The 27,620-nt window shown below is 43.7% G+C and overlaps 1 protein-coding gene across 1 annotated transcript in view; it reads left to right on the top strand.

The window, feature by feature from the left end:
- Dock1 (dedicator of cytokinesis 1) overlaps positions 1–27,620 on the top strand; it is a 508,897-nt gene that overhangs the window by 156,469 nt on the left and 324,808 nt on the right. The window contains exon 24 of the mRNA XM_028772526.1: positions 25,760–25,830. Within this exon, the coding sequence (XP_028628359.1) occupies positions 25,760–25,830 (71 nt within the window). The remainder of the gene's footprint in view (positions 1–25,759; positions 25,831–27,620) is intronic.

Here is a 27,620-nt window from a genome sequence, read left to right as displayed (position 1 = left end):
GTGTGTGTGTGTGTGTGTGTGTGTGTGTGTGTGTGTGTGTATCTGTGTGTCTGTCCACTTTGGTGTACCACATGTACATATATGCCTGGTGCCTGTGGAGGCCAGAAAAAGACATTAGATCCCCTGGAACTAGAGTTGTAGGTGGTTGTGAGCTGCCATATAGGTGCTGGGAACTGAACTTGGGTCCTCTACAAGAACATTCTTAACTGTTGCTTCATCTCTCCAGTCCCATAGAGACAGATTTTCTTTTCTTTTCTTTTCTTTTTTTTTAAATTTGTTGAGTCTGTAATCTGAAATGGCTTTTTGGAATTTGGAAGTGTGTTACTCCTTTGTATTGTAAAGAAATCATAGCTCCCAGAATTAGCATTCCAGGTTGTGTAATATTTAACATCTTTCCTTTGCTCCTTTTTTTTTTTTAAAAGCTATGTTAAGTTCAGTAGAGCAGTCTCATTTACACTCCACTTATTCATAATTTGGGATAATTAATGTAGTGGCTGGGCTGCCATTCACCTCTCCCAGCTTCAGAACACAGGGCTCTGCCAGTCAAATGCATATCTTAAGCAGATTAAGTTGCTCTCAGCACACTTAAAACCTTCTAAAGGGAAGAGATCTTTTCACACTGCAGGGGAGCTGAGTCCCTCCTGAGTCTTACTCCACCAGATGGCCAACAAGGATGAGAAGTGATGAGCTCAGGTCCCCTCCAGCCCAGAAAGCCTGAGAGCTTGCCAATCTCATGTTAAGTTGGAGTGTTCATTTTCTTTGAAAGCTTACATGAAATAGCATTTCTCTTGGAAATCTGTTTTTCTTTATATTTTCACTAATCTCCCCCTCCCCACCTCTGCCCCCACAAGGGGCTCCCCAGTCAGGCTGATATTGGCTTTTGTGATACAGTAGGCATTTAAAAGCTAGTATTTCCAAGAGATTCTTTACTGCAGCTGCATTACCTGGAGCGTTAGAGTTGGGGGAATGACCCATGTAAGGGTCATTTCTGGCAGGTCAGACTTAGGAAGTCACTCACAGCTAGAATGTGGTCCGTGTGGTGGAAGGAGACTCTTAAGTATGAATTTCAGTTTCTTTGTCACAGCTTACCCCGAGTCCAGTCCAACCAGCCTGGGTTGAATGTTAGGCTGTTCAAAAATCACTGCCATTTACTCCATGCTTGAGTTTGGACTTTCCTTTTCAATAATTTAATATTTTTTAAAAAATGACACCGCTGGTCTTTTGTTCTGTAGCATGGAGGGTCAAGGGAACCAGCCTGCAGTTTGCCTCTCTGACCTCTGCCCTTCCAGTGTGTACTCATTAGCTTGCGATTGTTTCTATAACCTCTTCCCAGCCTGATGTGATCTCACAGGCCACCTTTTCTGACCCTCCAAGGTAGTTAAATGAGATTTCGCTTTCTCTATGAATTAAATATGTCATGTGAATTTGAAATGTTCCCAAACTTGCAGTGCTATATTTTGGCAAAATAAATACTATTTTCAGAGAGTTCAGCCCTGTTGATTAAAACCCATGTCTCTTCTTATTAGGATAGGAAATGATTTTATCAGGCAAAAATGGTGAGTTAACGTTCTTCTTTTGGAAGGAAGGCCGCCTGCTGGGCAGTTTTGCTGTCGGTTCATATGGCAGTCCTTGCTGATTGATTCCTAGGTCTCATGCATATGTCCTTCTCTCTGTGCTTGAGACTTCATGCTGTAGATATACATGGTGCTTAATGCTCTCATGGTCCTTAGGGCTGAGAAAGTGATGTTCTGCTCTATGACACCCAACCCAGAGGTTGCTTGCTGTGTGTTGCTTGTATCTTCCCTGTCCTTTTCTATCTCTTCTTCAGATAGCCTCTGGTACTAAAAAAGCAGAAATAGCCAGGAATTCCAATGGAGTATGGAATGGGGATATAGTGGGGGTGGGGATCTGTGTCCTGGCCCAGAATCCCAGGCAATCTCTGAGCTCTCCTACCCTGCCTTGGACTAACTGACCTGCGGGCTCTTATGAACTCCTTTTAAAATCCCCTTCATGAGGAGATGGTTTACATTTAAAAATAGCAGCAACGCTGTTTGCAGCATTGGAAACACTTTGGAAATGTAGATATGTGGCACAGCCTTCACCATTCTGGTGAAGAGTCAATGGTGCTTAACTTATGCTGCTTCTTCTCAGGAAGAGGAGGGGTTGGTACCCTCACCCTGAGTGAAGTACCCTGCCAACAAGAAAGTGTCTTCTGAGCCGGTGGGGTAGATGCATTGGACAAGAAGTGGCTTCCCTGGGAGAAGCCCCAAGAGACTGTCTGGCAATAGTGGACAGAGCCAGAATCTTCCCCTTGGCTTCTATCCTCCAACTCCTTCCTTGAGCTACTTCTTATAGCCCTTCCTTCTTTAATCATCCTGTCTCCCATCTCAGCACATTGCATAGTGCTGTGCTTTGCTAGCCTGAGCCTTTGCCCTAGAACTTCCATCCCCTCATCTCTCCCAGTTGACCTGCCTACCAGTCAGTTAGCTTTCCCTACCCAGCATAGAATAACTGTTTCTTCATATTGGTCCTAGCATACCACCCTTTATGCCAAGGCCCCCATTCCCAGAGGCCTTCTAAGGAACTCTTCCAATCAACCACACAGAACAGAAGTGTTTGGACTGTTCTTTAAATGTGACTCTTCAGTATGTCACAGCTCCTGGCTTTTGCACACTTGGCCGATGATGGAAATGTATTACTTACCATGAACAAACAGACTCAGAGGATGGTTCTGGAATTGTACCTACCATGGTATCTATGAAATGTTAAATGTGGTATGTCACATTCCTGGTTGCTTCCTGGCTGGCTCCTTGCATACCTCATCCTGGGAGCTTTGCTGATAGTGGTGCTGGAGTTGTCAGCCCTAACAAGCTAGACTCAGACACTTATTTTCAGTGGACTAATTAGAGGGATAAACCATGGTGAAAAGCAGAAAAAGGAGATTTATTCAATGCGGCCACATTGGGAAGAGGAACAAAGAGGCCCAGTGATCCTCTTCAAGTGCAATTTTGGGTTCCTGACAATGAGGTTTACGTTTAAATAGAGAGCAAGAGTTACGCGTAACTAAGCAGTCTTGATCAAGGCGTGGTCCTGCTCATTTCACAGTGTCTGCTGTCAGGCGGTCTGGCAAGGTGTCAGATTGTATGAAATTGCTTTCCTGGAGACCAGTTCCCCGTCTGATTGGCACCAGGCTTCACTCCTTTCTTTTTCCCAGTGTGTGATTCCTGGGGATATTCTTCAAGTCCTTTATTTCAATATTCTGATAGCTAAAGGGGAGGGGCACACATGTCTTCATAGACTATCTGCATCCCTGGCAGGACAGTCACAGTGCTCTCTGATTCCGAGTCCTCATCTTATCCAGCTTCTGGTATTGTTTGTGTCTGACCTGCCCGCTTTGATCCGAAACCCTTCAGACTATTAAAACATGAGTTAATCATGTAAGAAACTCACTAACTCAACTTCACAGTGAGGATGTACACTTCCTGTTGCTAGATAATAAAGCAGAGTGCAATAATTTGAATTCCGTATAATGGATGTGATTAGAAATGATTTCCCTATTTACTCATATAAAAGGCTAAATGGAAGATGATTAGTGAGCTCTGTTTAATGTTTTTTCCTAAGGTGATTTCTTAATCTTCCAAACAAATTCCTATGATAGAGAGAAGAAAAAAAATCCATTAAAAGTTACTTTAAACCTTTAAGACACTGTTCAAGGCTTTAGAGATGAGTAATCTTTCTGTCCCTTTAGTAGATTATGGCTCTGGGAGAAAACAAATCATAGCCAAGAGCTGTGCGGTGTGTGTTAACCCAGGGTCAGCACGTTAGGCATGGATCTGACCACAGTATTGCGCTACCGACACTGATCATAAATACAGCAGTGAGCTTTTCCATTGGAAATATCTGTAATTTTCGATCTTTGACTATATTACTCCTGAAAATTATTATTCAGAATTAATGTGTCTAAATCCTTCCAGATCCCATTATTTTTATATTATTCTGTAATTTGATAATTAAATAATGCTACTTTAAAAAATCCTTTATCCTTAAATCCTTCACCAATAATCTCTTGTCCATGATTGTGGGTGTCTCATGATTTATATTTTTAATTAATCCATTGTTAGTGAGTAATTGGTACTCATTGCAATTAAGATGATAATATATAAAGCCACAGTGAAATACATGTGCATTTCTCTCTGGATTTGGGGTCCCAAGACCTGTAGGTTTCACATTTTAAGTATCTCTGGTCATAAAAGTAATGACATCTGGTCCAAAGATGCTTTGTCACACTGAACCAGGAGTTAAGTGTGGTTGGATCATGGAAGACCTTTCCCCGAGGTGAATGAAACCATGTTGGGGCTCTCAATGTGTCTGGACACTGGCCTGGTAGCCTACATGGAAAAATACCAAGTGGATAACACCTCCATTTCTAGTATTTGCTGTTTTCTATGCAAGTGAACAGAAGACCAACGTGCCATTCCTTCCCATGAGTTTCAGGGAGAAACTGTGTGTTTTCTGCAACCAGAACTCAAACATCACTCTGTATTCTTAGCAGAGACATTTTCTCTTATGATGTTCTGTCTCTGGGAAAGGCTCATACAAAGTCTAGGAAAGGTGAGGAAAGGATGGGGGTTGGATGCAGAATGAGGTCTCCACTGTAAAAGATGGCTAATTAGAGAGCCATGCAACTCCAGAAGAGTTGGGCTGGTAGGAGAGATGCTACTGGATCTTGGCAGCTGCTGAGTGTTTTAAGACCACCTTATCCTGGTCTGGTAGAAAAGAAGAGAGCTTGTTTTTCTGTTTATGACTGGTTTACTGCACTATAATCTGTCCTCTGCCTTTTACTCCTTGTTGAAAGGTTTATTCCTTCTCTTCTCCCCTCCTCTGTTCCTCTCTCTTCCTGCCTGCCTTCCTCCCTTCCTGCCTTCCTGCCTTCTTTCTTTTTCTTTACTTTCTTTTGACAGGGCCTTACTATGTATCCCTGACTGTCCTGTAACTTGGTATGTAGACCAGGCTCTCTTGGAATTCATGAGATCCACCTGCCTCTGACTTCCTGGTACAAATCCTCAAACTAAAGGTGCCTGGTCCCTTCCCTTCTTCTTAAGCAGGTGTTTTGCTCCTTCCTCTCACCTGGCCTTTGCAATAACGAGAATACTTCGGGTTCACAGTGTTGAAGAGTTGGTGGGTTAGAATTCTTCTTATCTTTTGTTCTTTATTGTGTAGCTTTCTGGATCTTCTGGCCCATAGCCAGTAAGCTTTCATGAGCCACCAGTACGTCTCAAGAAACCAATTACCATCTGACATAAAAGTCACGTTACTTGATATCTCTGTGAGCCCTTGCATGCACCAGGCAGTATTGCAGACATGAAGTTCTTTTATTGGGCAAGGGTAGGATGGAAGTGCACAACGTTGACTTTATGTTTGAGTCAGGATAAAGAGGTACAGTTTACTGCATCATCAATTGTAGTAAAATGATCCAAGTCCATTCTGCTTATTGGCACTATCATACCATCTTAAAGCAGGAGGGGTTTGGTCTCTTACTAGGAAGCAGAGCTAAAAATGTAAAGCATTAGTCAGCTATAACATTACATTTTCATTGTATTACCTCCACTCCTAGTTGTTCATGCTATGATAGAGCACCAAAGATTCATGGAGGATTTTCGGGATGCTGGAGATCAGAATTCTCTTGACTTCTGGTCCCCTTTCCAATCACTAATTTCTTTTCTTCTTCTTTTTTGTTTTTTAATTGTTGAGAAAGCCTTTTTGGGTTTGCTAACACATCCGTTCATTTAACACCTATTCCCCAGGATCCACTGAAGGTCAGATAATCTGAGAGATGCTAGGGAGGCCGAGCATTGCTAGAGTCTCCACATGTGAGGACTTGGTGAGGGAAGAGGAGGCCTGCTGAAAGGATGCTTTCTCCTCCCACACTGGACCGCCCAGGCCTGGATGGTCTTTAGCTAAAGGAGATGGCTCTCCAGGTCTTAAGAGCCAGGTCTAGAAGAGCCCCTTGGTGTCAAAGAGGACGTGATACTCTTCATAATTAATGTAATTCTCATTTAATCAGAACCCCCATATTTCTTCCAGTTAGTATCCAGAGGGTCAGTGGCTTTCTTGCAGACCTTTGAACATTTTTCTTTATGTCATTTTGAAACAGCAATAAAATACTGAAACGCGTTTGCCTGAAACCTCCATGTTGGTTTGGCATGATTTCAGAAGTCACCTGGCAGAATCAATAAAAAAAAGGAGCAAGGAAATGTAATGTATACTTGGCATTTTCCCGCTGGCATGAACACAATTGTTAGATGTCATTTTAAATAAGCCTTTTAAAGGTCACATTAAAAATAGAATAATTGGCTATGTTGTACAGCTCATGAAAGATCATGAATATGTAACTAAGTGATAAATTTTAAAAACAACCATTCCTAATTCTATAAAAATAGGTATTGATGGTTTGGGTTTGACATTCCCATTGTTCTTAAAAATTGCCAGGCCTTAAGTACTCTAAATTGGTGTTAAAATGAGGACCAGATTGATGTTGGTTATAATGAAACTACCAGTGTCTAAAATTTCAGATGCTAACATGATTCTGTGATATAAAACAAATACAGAGACCTAGAGCCAGACATTGTGAGGAGAGTGAGAGACTTTGGAATACTCAGCCCTAGAAGGGGTCAAATCCTGCCTGGGCTCAGGCCAGCCTGTGGAAGAGGGGGCAGGAAGAACGTTAGAGTCAGAGGGGATGGTGAACACCAGGGAAGCAAGGCCATGTGAATGCAGAGGACTGATGTGTGTATGAACTCACTCACAGAGACTGAGGCAGCGTGCACAAAGCCTGCAGAGCCCTGCAGCAGATGGGCTCCAGGAACTGAAAGGAGAAGCAGACACAAGCCCCCATCCACTTGGAAATGATAATTTTGTTTTCATCAAGGGTGTCTTGCTGCAGACACAGACTACTCTTAAAGTCCAGCTGTGTGTCCAGCAGTGGATGTCAATGGAGAGCAAGCTCGGCGGGCATCCCTGGACATTCCTAGTCTCATAGTGCTGTGTCAGGGTCTTCCTTTTCTTTCTTTTTTATCTTTTTCAGTATTAGCTTTACCTTTATTTTTATTTTATTCTCTCTTCTATGGAACTTTTGCATGTGTGTTATGGCTTCTGGTTTTATGCTTTTATGGGCTTTTTGAGTGTGCAAATGAATGGATCTCTGTTTCCTGTGCCTTTTCTTGGGCTCTTCCTCTGTTTTTGTTTTGTACAATTGTAATGTGTCACATTGATTTTTGTCTTATTACATTTTATTATTATTCCTTAGAAGCCTATTTGTTTTCTAATGAGAGGCAGAAAGGGAGTGGATCTGGAGGGAGGGGAGATGGAGAGGGACTGCAACCAGTAGAGAGGAAACCATAATCGGAATGTACCATTTGAAAACAAATTATTTTTGATAAAAGATAATTCTGTGAGATGGAATGTGTAGCACGTGCAGAAGATATTATCCATATGCTGTGAATGTTTGCTACATGTTATTTGCATGGGAGTTATGTTAAGTTAGTAGTCTGTTGTGTGTAGACACTTGCTCTTATCTGTATTCATATCCAGCTTCTACCCAGAGTCCCATGTAGTTAACTGTCTTAATAAACTTTTATTGCCATTTTTGCTCCATGCCTTATGTGGACAGTTTCCTAAACCCTGAGCCTGTATGTGTGACACATGGCTGCTTGGTTAGTAACAGCACCGGAGGCAGACACAGGTGGATCTCTGGAAGTTCCAGGCTAGTGTAGTCTACGTATCAACTTTCAGACCAGCCAGTGCTGCATTAGTGAGACTATCTCAACAAACAAAACAAAACACCGGCAGTTAGCGACATCATTTGGTACATGGCTTCTTGTCCTTTTAAAGCCAGAACAGTGGCTTCTTAAGTGGATGCTGAGTTCTGCTGTAGTTAGAGCATCAAGCTCAACAATATTATAATATGGAAACTGAGTTAGCTGAGCCAAATAAATTCCTGTGGAGCTCTGTCTCTGCTGCTCATGGGGCATGGAAGGTGAGAGAGGGGAGCAAGAGAGCTGGAAGCAGAGCTGCTTTGGGTAGACCTTCCAGAGACTATCCAGTAGAGGCTCCTGGAGCTTTGAGGGTCTATTATAGAGGGTTCTAGGACAATTCTCAGGTGCTAACCATTCTAGTAACTAGGTAAGGGCTCCCCTGGGGTGGGGCTGAGGAATTCTTCACTATGAAGACACCCAAGTAAGCCAGTCAGTCTTCAGGCTCATTTGCAGCCATGATTTCTGTCCCTTTGTCTTGCTCAAGTGTTCCTTGTGGTATGGATGGGTCGATGGATGCTTTGGTGAGGACATTCTGATGAAAGGCTCGTGGCCTCACAGAGTTAGGAATGACACCATCGAGGTCCTCCTGCAGCAGTAATTAATAACGTGTGTATCAGTTGTCATTGGCTAGGGAAATACTGCTGTGATTTCAAGTGCACATGTGGAATGTGTTCCGACTCTCACCCAGGCTCTCATCATGACTGTTTCTGTTCACTGTTACATTTGTCAATGTCTATGCCTTCCACGACCCAGAGTCGGGCACTTCATTTTCTCTGATGCCCATTTTCACTTCATTTTCCAATAAATGAAATGATTTTTCTGCCCTTGCTTTTGTATTTAATTTTTAAAGTTTTCTCTGCCTTGCTGTAAACAGTCCTTTTCCTAATGCAGGATGAAAGCCAGCAGGTTTTCTCTGCTCATGTTGCCAATTAATGGCGGAGTTGGAAAACTTATTCCCCATTTGATTTAACTTGATACCCGGTTCAGCTGTCAACAAATGTCTCATCTTCTGCATTATTGTCTGTTCAGGCTCATGGTGACATTATCAGATGCTGAACCTTTCAGCAGTTGGTTGCTGGGCCTTTTGTCCTTTGTGTTATTAGTTCTCTGTTCACTGCTGTCTCTGATGACATTTTTCTCTTTCCTTCAGTCAATTGTGGAAGAAGCAGGCACATTTTTTTTTTTTTCAGAGCAAAATACCTTTTTTGTTTTTCCTCCAGATTGCAGAGCTAAGATGCTTTTCCTGCGCCTGCTTTGAACGTGCCCATCACAAGTTATTAAATGCTATTAAACTGACTGATGGTCAGGCTCCAGCATAAACCTCAATGCTCTTTTTCAGTCTGTTCTTGCTTATGTCTTTCTGTGTCATCTTGTTTGAGTTCAAGTTAATCTCTCACTTCTATTATTGCTCTGAAAATAACAGTGATTATAGTGATTTCTGGGTAACTTATCATTTGTTTGAAGTATATAGATGGATGGTGACTCAAATATATATATATATATACACACACACACATACATGCATGCTCTGGAAATGGCTCAGAGGGTAAGAGTGTTGGTTTCATAAAGCATAAGGACCTGGGTTCAGATCCCCAGAACCCAGGCATGTTGGTGTGCTTATATAACTCCAACACCAGGGGCTGGGGGAGGGGCAGAGGCAGCCAGATCCTAGGGGCTTGCTGGCCAGTCAGATTAACTGCGATTGCCAGCTCTTGCCTCAGTGAGAGACCCTGATTGAAGTAATGCAGTAAAGGGTCTGACTGAGAAGAACACTCAGTTGCTACTCCTTGCCTCTCTATACATCGGTTCCTGGGTATCCACCTGGCTTTGTGCATGCACGGGTTCATACCACCCCCACATGCAGTTCATAACTAGACACACAAGTAAATACACATGGGTTGAGCTTTCCATGTTTCTCATGCTTAATTGTTCTACATGCTAGAGACACCTAGCCTGTAAGAGACTTAGAATCCTGTCACCCCCAGATGACACTTGTCTCAAAGGTCAGAGGAAAGGCCTCTACAAGAGTGTAATAGCCTTGATGAACAATTGTCTCCCTATGTGTAAGTCCAGGAACAGGATAGCTGAGATGAAGGGGAGGAGGAAGAAGAGGAGCAGGAGGAAGAGGAGGAGGAGGAAGAGGAAGAAGAGGAAGTAATACCTTTCTTTCTCAGGAAGGTGGAAGTCAGCAAAAGGGTCTGTAGCTTCTAGGGTGGAGCAGGAGCCAGGGAGGTCCAGTGAGCTGTGGAGGGTCTTGTGTGTAAGAGAGAGAAGTTAGGACTTGGGCCTCAGGGAGGAGGGATTCTCTAACCTTTTATGGTTCTCTATGGGGGCAGAGGCAGGGAAGGGCTTCTGTACATCTCTTTAGGAGATAAAGAACCAGCTTCATTCCCCTTGGGCAGTATCTTCTCTATTCGTAGTAGAGGTGACATTTCCCAGGCTGTTAGGAGGAGAGACCTCTGACTTGAACTGTGGCACACACCTGCTGAGCATGTGCCAGGCATAGCAGGAGGCAAAGGACATAGTCAGGACAGAGAAAGGGACTGCATGGGTGCTGGAGGCTCCTGTGGGCTCCAAGGACACAGCTTCCAGGTCAGGCAGTGCCATCACCTCCCCACCCTGGGTGGACTGCTGAGTGCTATCAGGGGACAGGACTCTGATGACTCCAACCTTACATATGTTCTCAGATGCTTGTGGACACCCTTTGAAGCACAACTGCCTGCCCCTATGGCCTGGACCTCCTCCCCTTCATACAAACCACTAAGTTTCATTATGAGATTTTTTCAAACCAAATTGATTTTTATAATATTTATTTAAGTGTGTGTGAGCATACCTGTGCATACATGTGTTGCGTGTGCTGGTGTAGGGGTATGTGTGATTGAGTTCAGGTGCCCGTGGAGGTCAGAGGTGTCAGACCTGCTGGAGTTGGGGTTCTAGCTGGTTGTTAACCATCTGACGCTTACCAAGCCGTTCTTACTTACAGGCAAAACACATCAGACAAAATGGAAGGTTTGTTAGTTCGGGTTACTGTTGCTGTGATAAAACAACATGACCAAAACCAACTTCAGAACTGCTTTGCTCACAGTTCCACATAACAGATAGATTACCATCAAAAACAGTGAGGGCAGGAACTCATATGGGGCAGGACCCTAGGGGAGGAGCTGATGCAGAGGCTGTGGAGGGGTGCTGCTAACTGGCCTGTTCATCATGGATAGCTTGCTCAGGCTGCTTTCTTATAGAACCCAGGACAACTAGCCCAGGTTTGGCACCAGTCACAACAGGGTGTTCCCTCCTCTATCCCTTCCACACTCCCAGGAGTGGCCCCACTCATCTCTGATAATTCACCATAGTCACCTCACCTATGGGAGAGATGATGCCTTAAAGGGGATGTCTGTTACCAGTGATGGTCATCTTTGTCTCCAGCCTTTCCTCTGAAGAAGATGCTGTCTGACATGAGGAAGGTTTTGTTTAGTTTCATGGTTCCTCACCTCTCCTTTCGACTCCCCTCCCCTCCTCCTCTGCTCCCCTCATTCTCCCCCCCCCCCCCTTCTTTCGGTGGTGGTAGTTGTGATGCTGATGATAGAGAGGAGAATCTCACTCTGTAGCCCAGGTTGGCCAGGAACTCACCTTATACAATACAGGCCTTGAATTTGTGGCAGCATTCCAGTCTTAGCCCCCTGTATGCTGAGATGGTAGAGATGGGACATTGTGTCTAGCTTTAAATTTTCTAAGCTTTTCTTTATCTATTTTGGCAACACTTAGAGAAATGCCTTCTCTGTATTTTAGTATAAGTTGACATCCTGTATCTTCCTCAATGGCTTTCTACTTTATTTATCAAGGCAAGGTCTCTTGTGGAGTCCTAAACCTCCAAATCCTGATAGTCCAGCCTTTCAGCTTGTTCTGAGGAGTCCCTTGTCTCTGCTTCCAAATGCTAGCATTACAAATGGCTACCATATCTTCTTGTTTTTTTTTTTTTTTTTGTTTGTTTGTTTTTTGTTTTATTGTGAGTTCTAGGGATCCAAACTCTGATCCTTATGTTTGTGCAGTAAGTGATTTATCTACTGAACCTTTGCCCCTAATATGTTTTTTAAAAAGATACTCTTTTGTTATTATTAATAGCTTCTGATGCAAAATGTTTGGGACATAAATTGTAGCTTGTTTGAAAAGGATCCTGAAAACATGTTAGCCTAGGAAGGGGAAGGTGGTTTGAGACAGGGGAAGTTTTGCATAGTGACTAATGTTTGGGTCATGGGCTGGCTCTCCATCCTGGTACCATGGAGGCTTATTAATTAGTGATGGCATTAGCAGTGGATGCTCTGGAGACACAGAGGATCTGGGATGCCAGGCAGCAATATTGAAACGCGTTAACAAGATCAACAACCTCAGATCCATTTCTAAGATCTTTTCAGCCACACAGCTGTGTCTGAAATGTATGTCTGTCACTGTTGGAGACCATCGTGTGTCAGTCACAAGCTGTCAAGATGCAGGCAGTGGCTTGGAATCAGTGAGTCAGGAGTTAGGGACAGGTTGTTCTCATTCCCCTCTAATTTGTATGTGTGTGTGTGCATGCGTGCATGTGTACATGCGTGCGTGTGTGCCTATGTTTTAACTGTGCTGAAATGCATGTAACATAAGGTTTTATGAGTTATAACCATCTTTTAAAAGATTTATTTTTATTATCTAATTGTGTTTGTACATACATGCACATGTATGAGTGGAGGTGTCTATGGAAATCAGTTGGTTTCCCTAGAGCTGGAGTTATAAGCAGTAGCCGGGAACTGAATTCAGGTCCTCTAGAAGAACAGTAAATGTTCTTAACTGTTGCATCATGTCTTTAGCCCTGTTATACACATCTTAACATGAGCAGTTCCACTGCAATAGGAGCATTCACATTGTGTGCCCACGTTACTGTTCCAGTATTGCCATTCAAGAGGAAACCCTATACTGATGGCCCTCTATCCCCTCTTCTATGTCACCCCAGCACCCAACAACTCAAATCTGTTTCCTACTGTGTATATTCTATATTAATGGCACCAGGAAGCATGTGACCTTTCCAATGGATTTTTTTTTTTAATTTTCCTTCACACACTTCAGGATTTGTTCCTATGGTAGCACCTAGCAACTCCTTGTGAAAGGCTGGATGGTGTTCCCGTGTGCAGATGAGCCACACTCTGTCCATGCATACATCCTTGATGGACACTTGAATGACTTCTGGTGTGTATACAGCTTCCAGGATTACTCCAGATTTTAAAACCCAGAATTTTGATAGCTGTTTTAAGTTCTTTGCTGTATATGCCTAGTTTTGGCCATAGTATTCTCCCTATTTGTCAAGAATGATGTCCTTTTGTTTTTATAGTGGCCTCTCCCAAGTTACTACAATGAGTGACAGATTGACATCAAATTTTCCCCTTTTAATTAAAATAAAAAAACTACATCTGGTATAGTTGAGTACTGACTATCCCCCACAGGCTGTGTGTTAAAACTTTATTATCTGGGATTGTGATGTTGGAAAGTGCTGGAGCCTTTAGGATCCAGGGCCTAATCGGAAGTCTGTGCTTGAAAGGGGATGTGAACTCTGGTCTCTTTACTATTTGTTTTCTAGTCAGGAAGCATGTGTGCGTGCGTGCGTGCATGCGTGCGTGTGTATTTGTGTGTATGGGGGGGTGCTGTATTCCACCGAGAACTCCCTACTGTTGCATAGAAAACTCTTGCTAAAAGCCCAGTCTCAAATGCAGAGCTGCAGAACTTTTTAATTACCTCAGGTAATTTTACATATATAGGAATCTGTGTGTGTTACTGTCTACTTCTTCCTTTTCTGATACAAATATCCTGTTTACCACTGGATTTAGGGTTTTCTTGTACACAAATATGTTTTCTCTATGTAAAGATTCTATTTCTGGATCATTCCATCATCAGTACTGAGGCATCTTTGTCTGATTTGGCTGCAAACAGAATTCTTGAGACTTGAGTCATATATGATAAGCAGATATATTATGCACAGTTCAAGCACAAGGCTTTGTTCCCCTGTATGGTATCAAATTCTGAAAGCCTGGAAGATAAGCCGAGTGGTAGGGCCCTCCTGTTTACATGACAGAATCTGGAACCTTTATGGCTTAATTACCTCTTAAATGTTTCTCAGTCCCATCACAGTAGTGAATGAACTTGAAATTAAATTAGGAAGGGGGCATTGAAACCCAGGACCTGTGTCAGGACTCAGTGTGCATTTAGCGTGAGGTTGAGGAAAGGTGGACATGAGCTTCTAGTTCAGCAGGTTCAGATAGGCTAGGTTTTGGCTGGGGCTGGTGGTAGTGGGTTGGCTGGGCCTGTGTTTGTTTCCTCTGTCCTCGGGTCTTTTCTTTACCCTGTCCAGTACCGCCGAGCTATGTGAGCACCTTGACTTCCCTCTCTGTACCTTTTTTGGGGGGCACAGAGCCTGGGAACAGCAAGGCAGCGGACTAGAAAGAAATGGGCAGTCTGCCTCGCCTTGCAAGAACCATCTGAGGGCTGGCTCCACTGCCATCTTGCATTGGTCCCACCTGCCCTCTGACACATGCTGTGTTTCCTGGTATGGTCCTAAAAAGTTTTATTTTCCCAGACTGTCCTGGCTCTGAGAAAAGCCAGGTATTAGTAAGGTACTATGCTCGCTCACTGCTCTCTGTTTTCAAAACTAATTCAATGAGGTTCAGACCCTTCAGTTGCTGTCCCCGTCTGTCTGCTTCTGAATTTCAAGTGTGTTGTAGATAGTCCCCGTCATTTGGAAGTTGAGCTTTGCCTCCTGGAAGCTGTCTAGACAGGTAACCAATTTGCACCAATCAGCAGGCCGTCTCACAGGATTGTTCTCCTTTCCCAAGCTCTCCCTAAAGTGGCTGAGCTGGCATAAGGAGTTTAGGAAGGAATGGAGGAAGGAAGGAAGGAAGGGAGGGAGGGAGGGAGGGAGGGAGGGAGGGAGGGAGGGAGGGAGAGCTTAGCAGTGCAATTTAGGTTTAATCCTGCTAAATCGGGCTAATTTCTCTGTTTAGCATGCCTCGATTCCTGACAAGAAGATCATCAGAGGTTAAGGAGAACACTTGGATGTTTTTTGTTCCTGCAGGGATTGGCTATTGGTCTTCCTCTCTTTGTTTTGCTCTGCCTCTTGTCATGTGTCTTTTCTCCTGTCCCTGCCATCTGTGCCTGCTCATCTGTGCCACTGTGGCTTTGCCTGGAGTCATTGAGTCATGGTAGCTTCTCTATACTCTACACTTGGCTCATTCTCTTCTAGTTTCCCTTATGTCTGGCATGGGGACAAAGACCATGTGTATGTCCCTACTTCTGTCTGTTAATATTAGAGATCTGTGTGGGTGGAAGAGAGCAGGGAGGGGCATGTTCACTTAGCCAGGGGTAGATACAGAGAAAGAAATTATTGTGGCCTGGGCTGACCATCTCTGTTGTCTACTGGCTCTGGACTTAGCAAGCTGACTTAGAGCTTGCCGACTTCTATGCTGTGGGGACTCCATGTAACACACCCACATGAATTAGGAAGTTCTAGGGGTGTGTGTGTGTGTGTGTGCATGTGTACATGGGAGTTAGTTAAAGCTTTTAGTGAACAGTATTCCAAGATGCTGAAAACGTTTCTACACAATAAAGAGCCATTCTCCCAATGGTCAGTATTCTTCAAAGTTGTGTAACCCTTGGGTTTTAAGTGTGGGAGCATGGTCTAAGCTTAATGTTTATTAAGTGTCAGTGGTACTTGGTAATAGATGCACTTAGGATAAGTAACTCTCATAGCTCCGCTGACAATAGGGTTTGAATGCACCCAAGTATCCGAGGAAAGATGAGGAATGCTATCAAGAAGGACAGGATCGTGGCATGGAAATTTGATGACCAAGAAAAGAGGTGAGAAACTGAAGATGTGGGTAGTCTAGTAGGATTGTCTTCAGCTGTCCATTTGTGTGGATTCTGATCAATTCACCACACTCCTCCTGCTGCAGACTCCTGTGCATTCTCTATCAGCTCACTATGTCTAGCCACCCACCTTGTTTCATCAAAACCTCCATCCAAGGACTCCCCGTGGCAGGTGTGTTCTTTATAATTTTCTGTACCAAGCTCTTCGGATATTTCTGTGGTCTTCCAGAACCGGAACCCTGAAGTCTGAAAGGAGACTCTGTTGACTTATATATATATATTAGCTCAAAAATCTACAAATGGAATCATTTTAATATGTGTTTTTCTCCAGAAATATGTAAATTAATAATGGCTTCATACATTATTCAAGAAAAACTTATTTTGTATCACCGATAGCTCTTGTAATCTTATATAAAGATATGCTAATGGATTTAATTAAAATAATTATGCTGAATAATGTAGCCTGAACTTTACCCTAAAATAGTATCTATTAATCGTCATTAGTAGTAATATTTTTAGGCAGAGAGACACTCACAGCATTGAACGGATGCTGGATAGAAAATGCATTTTTGGGGGGATTTGTTTTACAGTTTGTATTAAGTTAGCATTCTCATGAGAGGCATGACAATGAAATTATGTGAGCTATAAAATTTATTTCATTTTTTTTAACCTGAACTATTATACTGATAAGAAAACTTTTAAAAGCTTTTCTGGTCCTTCTGTGGTCCTTTTTATGGGTTTCTTGTTTCTGCCTCTGAAAGTGTGGTTTCTGTGTCTTCCCTGTCCATTTGCATCCTTTTGACCTCATTCACCTTCTTCAGGGTTTTGATTGCAGAATACTCCCAATTCCTGATTACTCAGATATTATGAGATGAACCCGATTTTAGGAAGGATACTCGGCAGCCTGCCTGTCTCCTCAGAGAAGCAGAAATAGCTTTTCCCACAGCCATGGTTCTGTGTCTGGCACCATGTATCTCTTGCTGGCTTCACTAGTCCTCAGTGGTTGGTCTGTGGTCTCTGTCTCTGTCTCTGCCTCTCTCTGTCTCTCTGTCTCTCTGTCTCTCTCTCTCTCTCTCTCTCTCTCTCTCTCTCTCTCTCTCTCTCTGTGTGTGTGTATGTGTGTGTGTGTGTGTGTGTGTGTGTGTGTGTGTATACCTGTATGTGCAGGTATATGTGCATGGTGGTCAGAAGTCAGCCTCAGGACTTGTTCCATCAGGTACCATCCAGTTTGGATTTTCTTTTAGACATGCTCTCTCACTGGCCTGGAGTTAGGCTAATTAGCTATTAATCCCCAGGAATCTGCTTGTCTTCACCTCTCCAGTAATGAGATTAGAAGTACCACACCCTGGTGCCCAGGGAGTTTTCTTTTTTGCTTTTGTTTTTTAATGTGAGTTTGAGGGATTGAACTCATGCCCAACTGTGCCATCTCTGGAATTCTCATTGTATATGCTTGTGTGTGGGACCTCAAGTGTGTGTTCTAGCCTCAGGATATTGCTGGGCCAGTGGATGCACAGGTTCATGTGCATTCAGAATTGGACTTGCTCATTAAGATGGACAGATAAAAGCTCCACCCAGGCAGAGAACCTTAGGTTTGGCTCAGATCTGCTGTGATGCTTCTTTAGCTGTATTTCAAATCAAATGAGAAGAAATAAGGGCCTTTTAAAAACTAAGCATTCACTTGTAAGTTCCCCTCTGATTAAATTAATAGGAGATGAGCAGACAGAACCAAAGTCAATAGGCTTGCCTGAATTCCTGCAGAGGGCCTTCTTTTCTTTGATAAAGCAGGTCATATAGTAGATGGCCCATGGCACTCCAGCCCCAGCTTGAGAGAGACGTTACCTCCACCTCCACCCCACTCAGCTATCTTGGGAGCATCTAAGAGGCCTGTTCATCATCCTACTCCCCCATTTCCACACCTCCAAAAATGGGTGAGTGGTCTCCCACTGTGCAAGGTCCAGGACACAGGAACTGCTGTGCTGAGGCCACCTTGAGGAGAGCTTGTCACATTCTGAGCACGCCTTTCTTCACTGATTGGCCTAAAATAATAAAAACCAAACAAATCCAGATGAAAATGGAGATGCCCTTTGTTACTCTCTAAGAACTCTGATTGGGTGGCTAAGTTCTAAGATTTCCACTGAGCTGAGACTCAGGGTAGAGAGCTGTGTTGTCAGGGTGAGTTAACATTTTCTGCATCTGCATGCTGTCCTGTGGCTACTGTGGTGGTAGACCTTGCCAGAGTCTGTTGTGTATTGGGTATCCATTGGCATCCTGTAACAAGCTTATCTGTTCATGGCCTTTTTTTTCCTTCCAGTGCACCCTGGAGACAGACCTGTTACCCTTAGCTCTACTACATGATAGGATATTCATATTGCAGATGCTGGATTTCATCCTTGTTCCTAAATACTAGTCTGGAGCCTGCTCTCAGTTGCCCTGAACTGTCTCTTGTCTCTGTCGGTATTGATGCACCTGTGAGCATTCACCTATTTTCTTTGGGTATCTCTTTAGGTAAGATTGAGCCCAGTGTCATCTGCCCACAGTGTCACACCCATGCCTTATTCCTCCTCCTGTGTGCACTGTCTTGGCTTTTTCTTGAAGCAGCCTCCCTTCCGCTTGACCAGACCTGCCCTCAGAGCAGTGATCTCATGCTATAGAGGACACTGATGCCTTCTGCCAAGCTTAGGCCAAGTTGTTAGCAAGCACAGAATGCTCTGGATAAACCCCAGGATTTATTTAAAATGGGAGAAGCAAGTTGTGGTCCTTTGCCAGGTGGTTCAGGACTGGGAGAGAGGGAAGCAGAGCTCTTCACTATGGGATCATAAGATACGGTAGTTTTCTCTCTTAGCTAAGGATGGTGACTGGCGTGGCTGGACATGGAGAGGCAGGTGTTGTGTTAGGACCCAGTGAATACTATACCAGGCTCACATTCTTTTAGGAGTCTTGGTGGTTGGCATTGCTTCAACAGAACAGAAGATATCCTTCTCTGTGAGGACATGAGGAAGCCACCTTTGGATTCCTGCCTGTAAGGATGTTTCTGGCTACTTCATCTAGTATTTCTGTGTCCTGGAGAGTAGGATCTAAGCTAAGGGTGGAGGCTAGACAATTAACTGAGGTGTGTGTTTGTGTGTGTGGGGTGGGTGTTGCACTAGGATAGTTAGTAGTGCACAAGCCCATGAAAGCATACGGGGCTTTGTCGGTTTTGAAGAGGGTTCTTCAGAATGTCTGGCCAGGTCACTTCTACCCCAAGAGCAGAAAATGTGTGTTTGCATATATGTGTGTGTGTGTTTCTGTGTGTGTGTGTGTGTATCCTTTTCTATCGAGAAATGAGCTAGAGGGTGTCAGAGCAGAGGAAGGAGGCTAGCTAGAATGCTGAGGCATTGGATAGGGTGTCTACAGAAGGGAGCGGGTGATAGGGTCAGGGCAAGTTTAATATCAGGAAGCTTGCAGAGCCTAGACTAAATGCCAACAGGCAGTGAGAAAGCCGTATTCTCGGGCTGATGCCCAAGTGGATAGCTGACAGTCAAGGCTGTGGAGTAAGCAGGCATCCAAAGCCCAGCAGGCGTGCTATAGAATACCTTTAGGATGGGTGTGAAGCTCAGGAATAGGGGTAGTGCCTGTCAGGGGTAGAAGGAAGTGAGATTCTAGGTGGTCCTCCCATAGGTGGAAGGACCCCATATGGAAGATAGCATAGGGAATAGGGTCCTCCAAAGGGTGCTGAGGGAAAAGTAGAATGAGAAGGGGTGACTGCGGCGTCCTGAGAATGTCACAGAATACACCTCATGTCACAGCACTTTAGATTTGTGGTCTCTCTCTTCTTTTTAACCCTTATTTCCTCTAAGAGAGAAGGTCTGTAATAATTGGTCTGATAAGCTGCATTCCGGGTTAATGGCCTCTGCCCTGCACAGCAAGCATGGAGTTCTGTGCACCTCCCTGGACATCCTTGGGTTGGGCAGTCTGAGACAACCTCACTGGGGAAGCCTGCTAGAACCCTGTCTCCGACTTGACATTCTGACTGTCCTGCTGAATGGCTCAAGTCCATCATCAGAACGAAGATAGCCCATCAAGCCCTGTCTGCTTTGTGGCTGTCTGCTGCATCCTTGTGAAGCGGAGTTTATGAAGTTGCTGCAGGCAATGATTCTTTGTTGGCTTCGGTATAAAAGAGCCCATCCACACCTTCTGGATGTCCACAAACTGAACGAGATACTCTAAAAGACCACGCAGTCTGCCTTTGCAGACACTCATTATTAAATGTCACCTTAAATACTTCCTAGTTTTCCAGACTAAGTCTGAGGTAGTTGAAACAGAACATTTGAAACCAGAAAGAAATGATTTTTTTATTTAGCGCTTTTTTTTTTTTTCAGTAGAAACATGGGGTTGCTAATTGGAACCCTCGATCTCTTTGGTGTTGAAAGGCAGTGCCAATACCTACAAAGAACAATGAGCACTCAAAATCTACAGGGGAGAGTTAGGGGATAAGTTGCTTACCGTCCCTGTGTGTTCTCACGGTTGTGCGTGCACATATATGATGGCAAATGTGTGGAGGTCACTCTTCAGGTGTCATGTCTTTAGACAAGATTTCTAGGTGGTCTGGAACCTCGGTATGCTAGGCTAGGTAGCCAGTCATGTTCTAGGGGTCTACCTGTCTCCACCACTCAATCTCATCCTTGCTGTGATTGTAGGCCTTCTGCCAAACCTGGCTTTTTACCAGCATGCCGAGGATTTGAACTTGGGTCCTCAGGCTTGCAAGGCAGGCACTTCACCTCATTAGTTCTTGTAAAATGTGTGTAGGCTGAATATGACAGCTTCACCTAACCAGCCTTGGAGCTAGAGGACTGCTTTTAGTCCCATCCAGAGGGACTCCATGCAGAGGGCTCTGGGCATCACTCCTCCCCTTTCCATCAGTGGCATCATGCTCAGGGGCTCCCTCCAGAGGTTGTTGCTGCCGTTTAGTGTATCAATTGGGCCAGGGTGCCCACATTGGGTTGATAAAGACTCCTGCCATGTGACTTACATCTGGCTGCTGAAGGCTTCTACAGTGGAGCACAGGTACATTCTCACTCAGATCCTCCCTCTGTCCCCATATGCTTCCATTCTAAATATGGATACATCCGTCTAACATATTTCTAAGGATTTTGAAAATTAAGGCGAGAGGCTGCTGCATAGGTCAGACTGGTCAGACTGGTCAGACTGGGACATTTGTAACATGCCCATATTTTTTTCTGTTACACGTCCGCCTCTGTGGGGAGGGGTTTCTGTATTTTCTGCCATCTGGTTTCTGTCATAGGCTAATCTTAATGGCAGACAGTTCTGTCACTTTCTACAAAGCTGTCATGCTGTCACATGGAAAAGTGCCAGCCACTGTGACATTCTTGCATTCTCTTTGGCATTCTCCCTCACTTTCACCTGTGCCATGCTATTTTGACTTTTCCAGAATGTTTAACAGATAGTTATATTCTCTGGCCTTCTGGGTTCCCTGTCTTATTTAGCCCAGTGCATCTGGGATCCACCTGCACGTGTGTAACTGGATTCTTATTTTGAATGCCGCATAGTGGTTCATTGTATGGATTCATCTCTTGAGGGACTTTCGGGCTACTCCTTGTTTTTTATTGATTACCAATAAATAAGAATTATTACATGTAGGATTTCTGTAAATCTAATGCCCAGGGGTGCACTTGATGGGTCTTGTGGATGCTTCCTGTCTCACTGCAACAAGCTATCAAGACTGTTTCTAGCTTTGTTTCCTTAGTTTCGCGTTTCACCTTGTGGTACAGGCATGCTAAGCATCACTGAAGACTGGCTTCCTTTTAGCAATTCCATGAGATGGAGTGGTGCCTCGCTGCGGTTTTGCTTTACATTCTCCTGGTGGTAGTGGTGCTGAGATCTTCCTTCCTCTTCACTCCCTCCACTCCCCTTGTGTTCCCGTCCTTTCTTCTCTTTTCTTCTCCTTTCTCTCCCTTCCTTCCTTCCTTCCTTCCTTCCTTCCTTCCTTCCTTCCTTCCTTCCTTCCTTCCTTCCTTCCTTCCTTCCTTTCTTTTCTTCCCCCAGATGCCCTTGATCTTGCAAATGGTCTTGAACTCCTGATCCTCCTACTTTCTACTTCCAAGTTCTGGGATTACAGGTGCGCACTACCATGTCTAGCTGTGCCAAGCATCTCTGAAAACACTTTATTTACATATTTTCCTTGGAGAAGGGTCTCTCCTACTCCCTCCCCCTTTTTTAAAAAAATGCTGAGCTTTCTTGTTTTCTTATTGAGTTTCTGACTCCTTGGACATGCTGGACTGGCTGTAAATCTCTGCCAGAAGGGTGTTTGCAGCCATCCTCTCCCTGGGTGTGACTCCTGCCTTGTTATCCAAACTGTACCATTCAGAAATGTGGCTCTTTGTTTTGAATGTTTGATTTTATAGACTATAGTTATTATTGTGAGAAATTTTATCTTGGCCCAAAGTCACAAACATTTTCTTTTAAAAGTTTCATAGTCTAAGTTTATCATTTAACATTTAAAGTTAACCTGTGAATCATGTGTGAATCTGAAATGAATTCATTTGGAGATGCTTTTGGAGAACTGGTGCCTTTGGTACAAATCCCTTGGACTGTATATATTGAGGGAGATACTGTGGTTGTGAGTCCTGCCCCTTTGTTTGGGATGAGTACACTGATTTCTGTCATATTTTCTGGTACTGAGTTGGAGGGTGGCACACTGATTCCCTGCCATGTTTTCCGATACTCTATGTGTAGTCCTGCTAGCTTGTCCATTTGCTTTCGAGCTATTTTACAGTTCTTTGAAGAAATTAACATGAGTCAGATGACATCAGAAGCAGAGCTTTGTGTGGCACATGTGCTGCTTAGAGTCACAGATAGAATGTGGCAGGGCCAGATCAGAACACTGACTTTCATGCGCCTTCTCCAGTGGGATGTAGCCATGGGGAAGAGTCTCGAGCATCTCCTAAATTCACAGTTATATTTAATGTTGTCCAACACTCACTGTGAATAAAGCAAAAGTCACTAACATGTATTGTGTATTTCTTCCTCTGATACTTTCACTTCCACACAGAAAGCCTTCTAGATATAAAGATACAGGATGTGAGGGTTACAAGTGTCTCTTTGACAGTGTACTCCTTGGGTATATCCTCAGGGTTGCTAGAGTTGGGTCATACGGTGTTTCACTAAATTTTTAAATTGCATCTATCTATCTATCTATCTATCTATCTATCTATCTATCTATCTATCTATCTATCATCTATCTATCATCTATCTATCTATCTATCTATCTATCTATCTATCTATCTATCCATTTATGTAGTTTGTTTGTGCGTACATGCATGTGTGCATACACATTTGCCAGAGGTATGTATGGAAGTCAAAGGGAAACTTAGAGGAGCTAGTGTAAGAAGCAATAAGACCGGTTCCATGGGAAAAGAACCAACGAGACTGTTTCCAACGGAGTGGGGTTTATAAAAGATGGAGGGTGAGAGAGAGAGGGAGACAGAATATGACGGAGAGGAAAAAGAGTGAGGTCGGGGAAGCTCCGCCTATTTATACAGATGAGGATGATGATCCACTGAGTTTGGACCTATACCAACAGCTAGTACTGGCCTTCTATCATGTGAGTCCTAGGGATTGATTGGACTCATGTCATCAAGCTTGACGGCAAGAGCCATTTCGTCACTAAGTCGTCATTTTGGCCCACTTCTGCTTTGAACTTTTGCAGAAAACTTCACACCACTTTCCATAATGGCTGTGCTTTGTTACACTCTATCTATAGTGTAAGAAGGTTCTCGTTCCCCTACATCCTCACCAACATTGCTCTTGTCTCTGTTCTCCGTGACAACCATTCTGACTGGGTAAGAGGGGACTCAAAGTAGTCTTAATTTTCATTTCTCTGATGGCTAGGGATGTTGAACACTTTTAAAGATACATATTGAACACTCAGTTTTCTTCTTTTGAAAACCACCCTTTCATTTCTTTAGCCCATTTGTTGACTGGCAGTTCTCTTGATTGGCAGTGTTTTGTTTGTTTAATTTCTCACAAAAACAAGGAATTCAACAGATGACTGGATAATGAAATTGTGGTTTATGTACCCAGTTGGATTTTATTCAGTAACAGAGAAAAATAAAATCATGAATGTTGAAGGGAAATGGATGGGTCTGAAAAATATATTAAGTGAGGGGACCCAGAATCAAAAAGACAAATATTGCATGTTGTCTGTCTATGGGGATCCCAGCTTAAAATACACACACACACACACACACACACACACACACACACTCACACCCACACACGTACATACATATGTATGTATGTATGTATGTATGTATGTATGTATGAAAGAGTGAGTGTGGATATATGCTGTGGACCTCAGAGGAGATCACTAGAGAAGAAGGGAGGAGGAAAGAGATTGGGCACATGAGGCAGGAAGGAGGCCTTGGGGCAAACAGAGTGGGGGTCAGTCAAGGGATGGAAGAGAAATGAGGAGGATAACGAAAATGCTGTACTGAAACTAAATATTGTGTATGCTAATTTAAATTTCTAAATAAAGTATTTGAATGGGCAGGTCTTACATGGTGAATGGTAGGTAATAGACCCCGTCCCTGCACTCGCACTGTGAGGTTCTGGGCTTCCTAGAACAGAGCTTCTTAACCTGTTTGTCCTAGCAGCCTCCTTTCTCCTGAGGAATTTTGAAGTGATCCCAGGTATCCAGGAAGGTAAAACAGGTATCCAAATGAATTAGATACTGAGGAGACATCATTAGAAATTTATTTGAAAACAATTACTGGGCATACATAGAGTTTTCCCACTCATCAAAGAGGAAAGCAAATATGCATATTAATGATGCATATGTACCTGTTTGTATATCTCAGTACAGCCCAAAAATATGCTAATGAGATGCACGCTGAAAAGGGATGGCAGGAAACTATCACATGTCTTTCCTACCTGTAAATTAAGCCAGTGCATTTCTGTAAAGGCAGAAAATATTATTACAGTAAAAATACCGTGATTCATTAACATGTAATAGTTTGGGATCTGCCCTGACCATTTTCCTTGTGCATGGCTCCTTAACCCTGTGTGGTGTGATAACCTGCCCAGTGCACAGTAGGCATAGCGTGTGTGCAGAGCCAGGCCTGTAGACAAGTTCTGAAATGTAACATGGGCAGACACAGCTGGAAGCACTGTTTCCAGGCATGACACATGCTTGATTTTGAATCAAGTTTTGGTCGTATATGTGCCCAAAACTTTTACAATGGCCAGACTTCTTCATCCCTCCATATTAGGGTATGGTGACCCAGGTGGAGGCACTGCCTGTAGTTTTAGAAGCTGGAAGACACAGAGGTGAAGGCCAGAGATGACTGCTCAACATGGTTTTCTACTAAAGGACACAGACAGCAGAAAGATGCTTTTGGTGTAGAACAGAGCTGTGTCTATGGAGACGCACAGAGGATTTGGTGAAAGGGTACTTTCGTAGGTGACTGGTATTCATTTTGTTTTAGTTAGAGACAAACATTTCTGCTCAGCTCACAGTATGGACACAAGTTATGCTTATTGGCAGCCATTAATGTTACTTTTCCTCCCCTTTGGCCCTTGGCATACTTGCTTGTATGTTTAGAGGGCAGATTATTTGGTCTTGGATAATCAACTATAACCAATTGGTATACTCTTGCCTAAGGAAGACCATTTCTTCCCCTGTGCAATCCTTAGTCACCTGTGTTCTTTGTCTGGGGTTGAGACCCCATGAGCTTCCCCTTCGGCTTTAGAATGCCTATTGGTGTTGTCTTTGTTCAGGTAGCCATCCATGATGGTAGGACCGTTCTGGCAAACTTCCTTTTTGTGACTCTTACAATCTTTCCACCCTCTTTTCTGTAGTACTTTCTTTTTTAAGCATGTGGATACAAAAGAAATGCCCATTTTAGGGGAGTGGGATTTTGTTTTGTTCATTTGTCATTGTGTTTAAGCCTTCTCAGGAAGCAGTCTTTCTTATTTTGAATTTTCTGTGGACCTTTACCAGAATTACAAGATTATGTTAATATTTGCCTTCCTGAATTCCTCTCAATACCCCTGTTTCTGGTTTGCAGGGAGCAGCACTGAAGTACTTGCCGACAATCGTCAACGATGTGAAGTTGGTGTTTGATCCCAAGGAGCTCAGGTAAGCTTCCTGGAAACAAACATTTGCTGTGCAGCTTGTTGTCAGAGCATTGAGTTTGGAGGATAGGCTGCCTCAGACCTGCAGTGGTCAGTGCCCTGAGTGTGTAGAATTGGTGCCATGGATTCCGTCTTTCTATGGAGAAGGCTTTACTCATCAACAGCTACTATTTTGTTGTTGTTGTTGTTGTTGGAAAATGGTTTACAGTACAACAGGACTATGACCCAATGTTGTCTCAGTTTATTTGTCTCTGGCTGTGATAAAATACGCCAACAAAAACAATACGAGGGAGAAAGTGTTTCTCGTGGCTCACAGTTCAGGTTACTGCCCATCATGGTGGGGAAGTCAAGGCACCAGGAGCTAAAGGTGGTGTTGTATCCACAGTCAAAAAGCAGACGGCAAGGAATACATGCTAGTGCTCAGGTCATTTTCTCTACTTGATGAAGTCTGGGAGCTCTGTCCAGGGAGTTGCTTCACCCACAGTTAAGACCAGTCTTCCTACATCAATTATTGCCATCAGGACAACCCTTTATAGGCATGCTCAGAGACCTGTCTCCCAGGTAATTCTAGCTCCTGTCAGATTGACAGTTAACACTAACCAACACAGCCAAATTTTCCATTTTATATACTTCAGTGTTTGGGTTTCAATATGTGGTTCCTGGCTTAGTTTGAATTTTCAGCACCTACAAAAATTATATGGGACTTTTTCTCTTCTCCTGGTGGTTCCCACAGTATTAGGGGACAGGACAATTTCTCTCTCTGAGCCCTCCTAAATGAAAGGCTCTGAGCCACAGGCATCTTGGACCGAAGTTGCCGTCTATGATGATGAACCATCCTAGGGGGTGGTCATTGGGAATTCAGAGTGGCGTATTAGTCTAGGAACCAGAGTTTCCCTTCTCAGTATGTGCCCCCTTCCAGTGCTCTTTGCTGTGTAATCCACAGATCTCATGACTTTCTGACAAGTGCTTTGATGGCATGTTTAGCCTTTGATACCACATGTGAGCCCAGAAGCCCAGTACACCTGCTTTGTGCTTGACACGATGAACTATGTGTAGGAAATAACAGCATTTGTACTAACCAGACCCTCCAAAAATCTGAGAGGACATTTGTCCCTGAGGGGTCATTTTTCCTTCACTTTATATCCACCCTAAGCCATTAATGTCTTGAAATTGAAGGGCAAGGGGATCCTGGGCAGCACTCTCTCTGATTTGCCTGAGATTTAGTATCCAACAGGGACATACTTATTTTCTGCTTCCAGGGCATTGATATTAGGGTTCTAGCTTAGCAAGCTCCTAATGCTGAAACAGAAACTTATGTGACCCAGGATGTTGGTGTGCCCAGCTGTGTTTCTGAAAGTCCTTTTCTTGGAGCATGGTTTTAAAGGGTGGTCTCTGGACCAGCCTCACACATGACCCCTGTACTCATTAGATGCCTAACCCTGAGCTCTTCCTGAATCATCTTAGCTACACATGACAGCCTAGTGTCTGGTTTTCATGAACCTTCAAGGGATTCAAGTGGGTATTTGAGAAGCCCAGGGCTGGAGATCATGAGAGGATGTGGAAAAGCTTGTCTGGAGTGCACCAGAGCCATGGCCAGTCTTGGCCTTGCCAGCTCATGGAAGGACACCGTCCCTGCTTGTGACTGGCAGTTGTAACATGAACTTGGAACTCTGAGGAAGACTATTTTCCCTGTCTTCTCTCTCCATTCTGTGCCTACATGTGCTTCTTTAGTACTTTCTCTACCAGCTTTACAAATAACCTTAAAAATCACATACACACACACACACACACACA

The sequence above is a fragment of the Grammomys surdaster genome, unplaced genomic scaffold, assembly GCF_004785775.1.
Source record: "Grammomys surdaster isolate TR1022 unplaced genomic scaffold, NIH_TR_1.0 214, whole genome shotgun sequence".
Classification (NCBI taxonomy): domain Eukaryota; kingdom Metazoa; phylum Chordata; class Mammalia; order Rodentia; family Muridae; genus Grammomys; species Grammomys surdaster.
The sequence above is the reverse complement of the archived record's forward strand: the minus strand, read 5'-3'. Positions and strand labels throughout refer to the sequence as shown.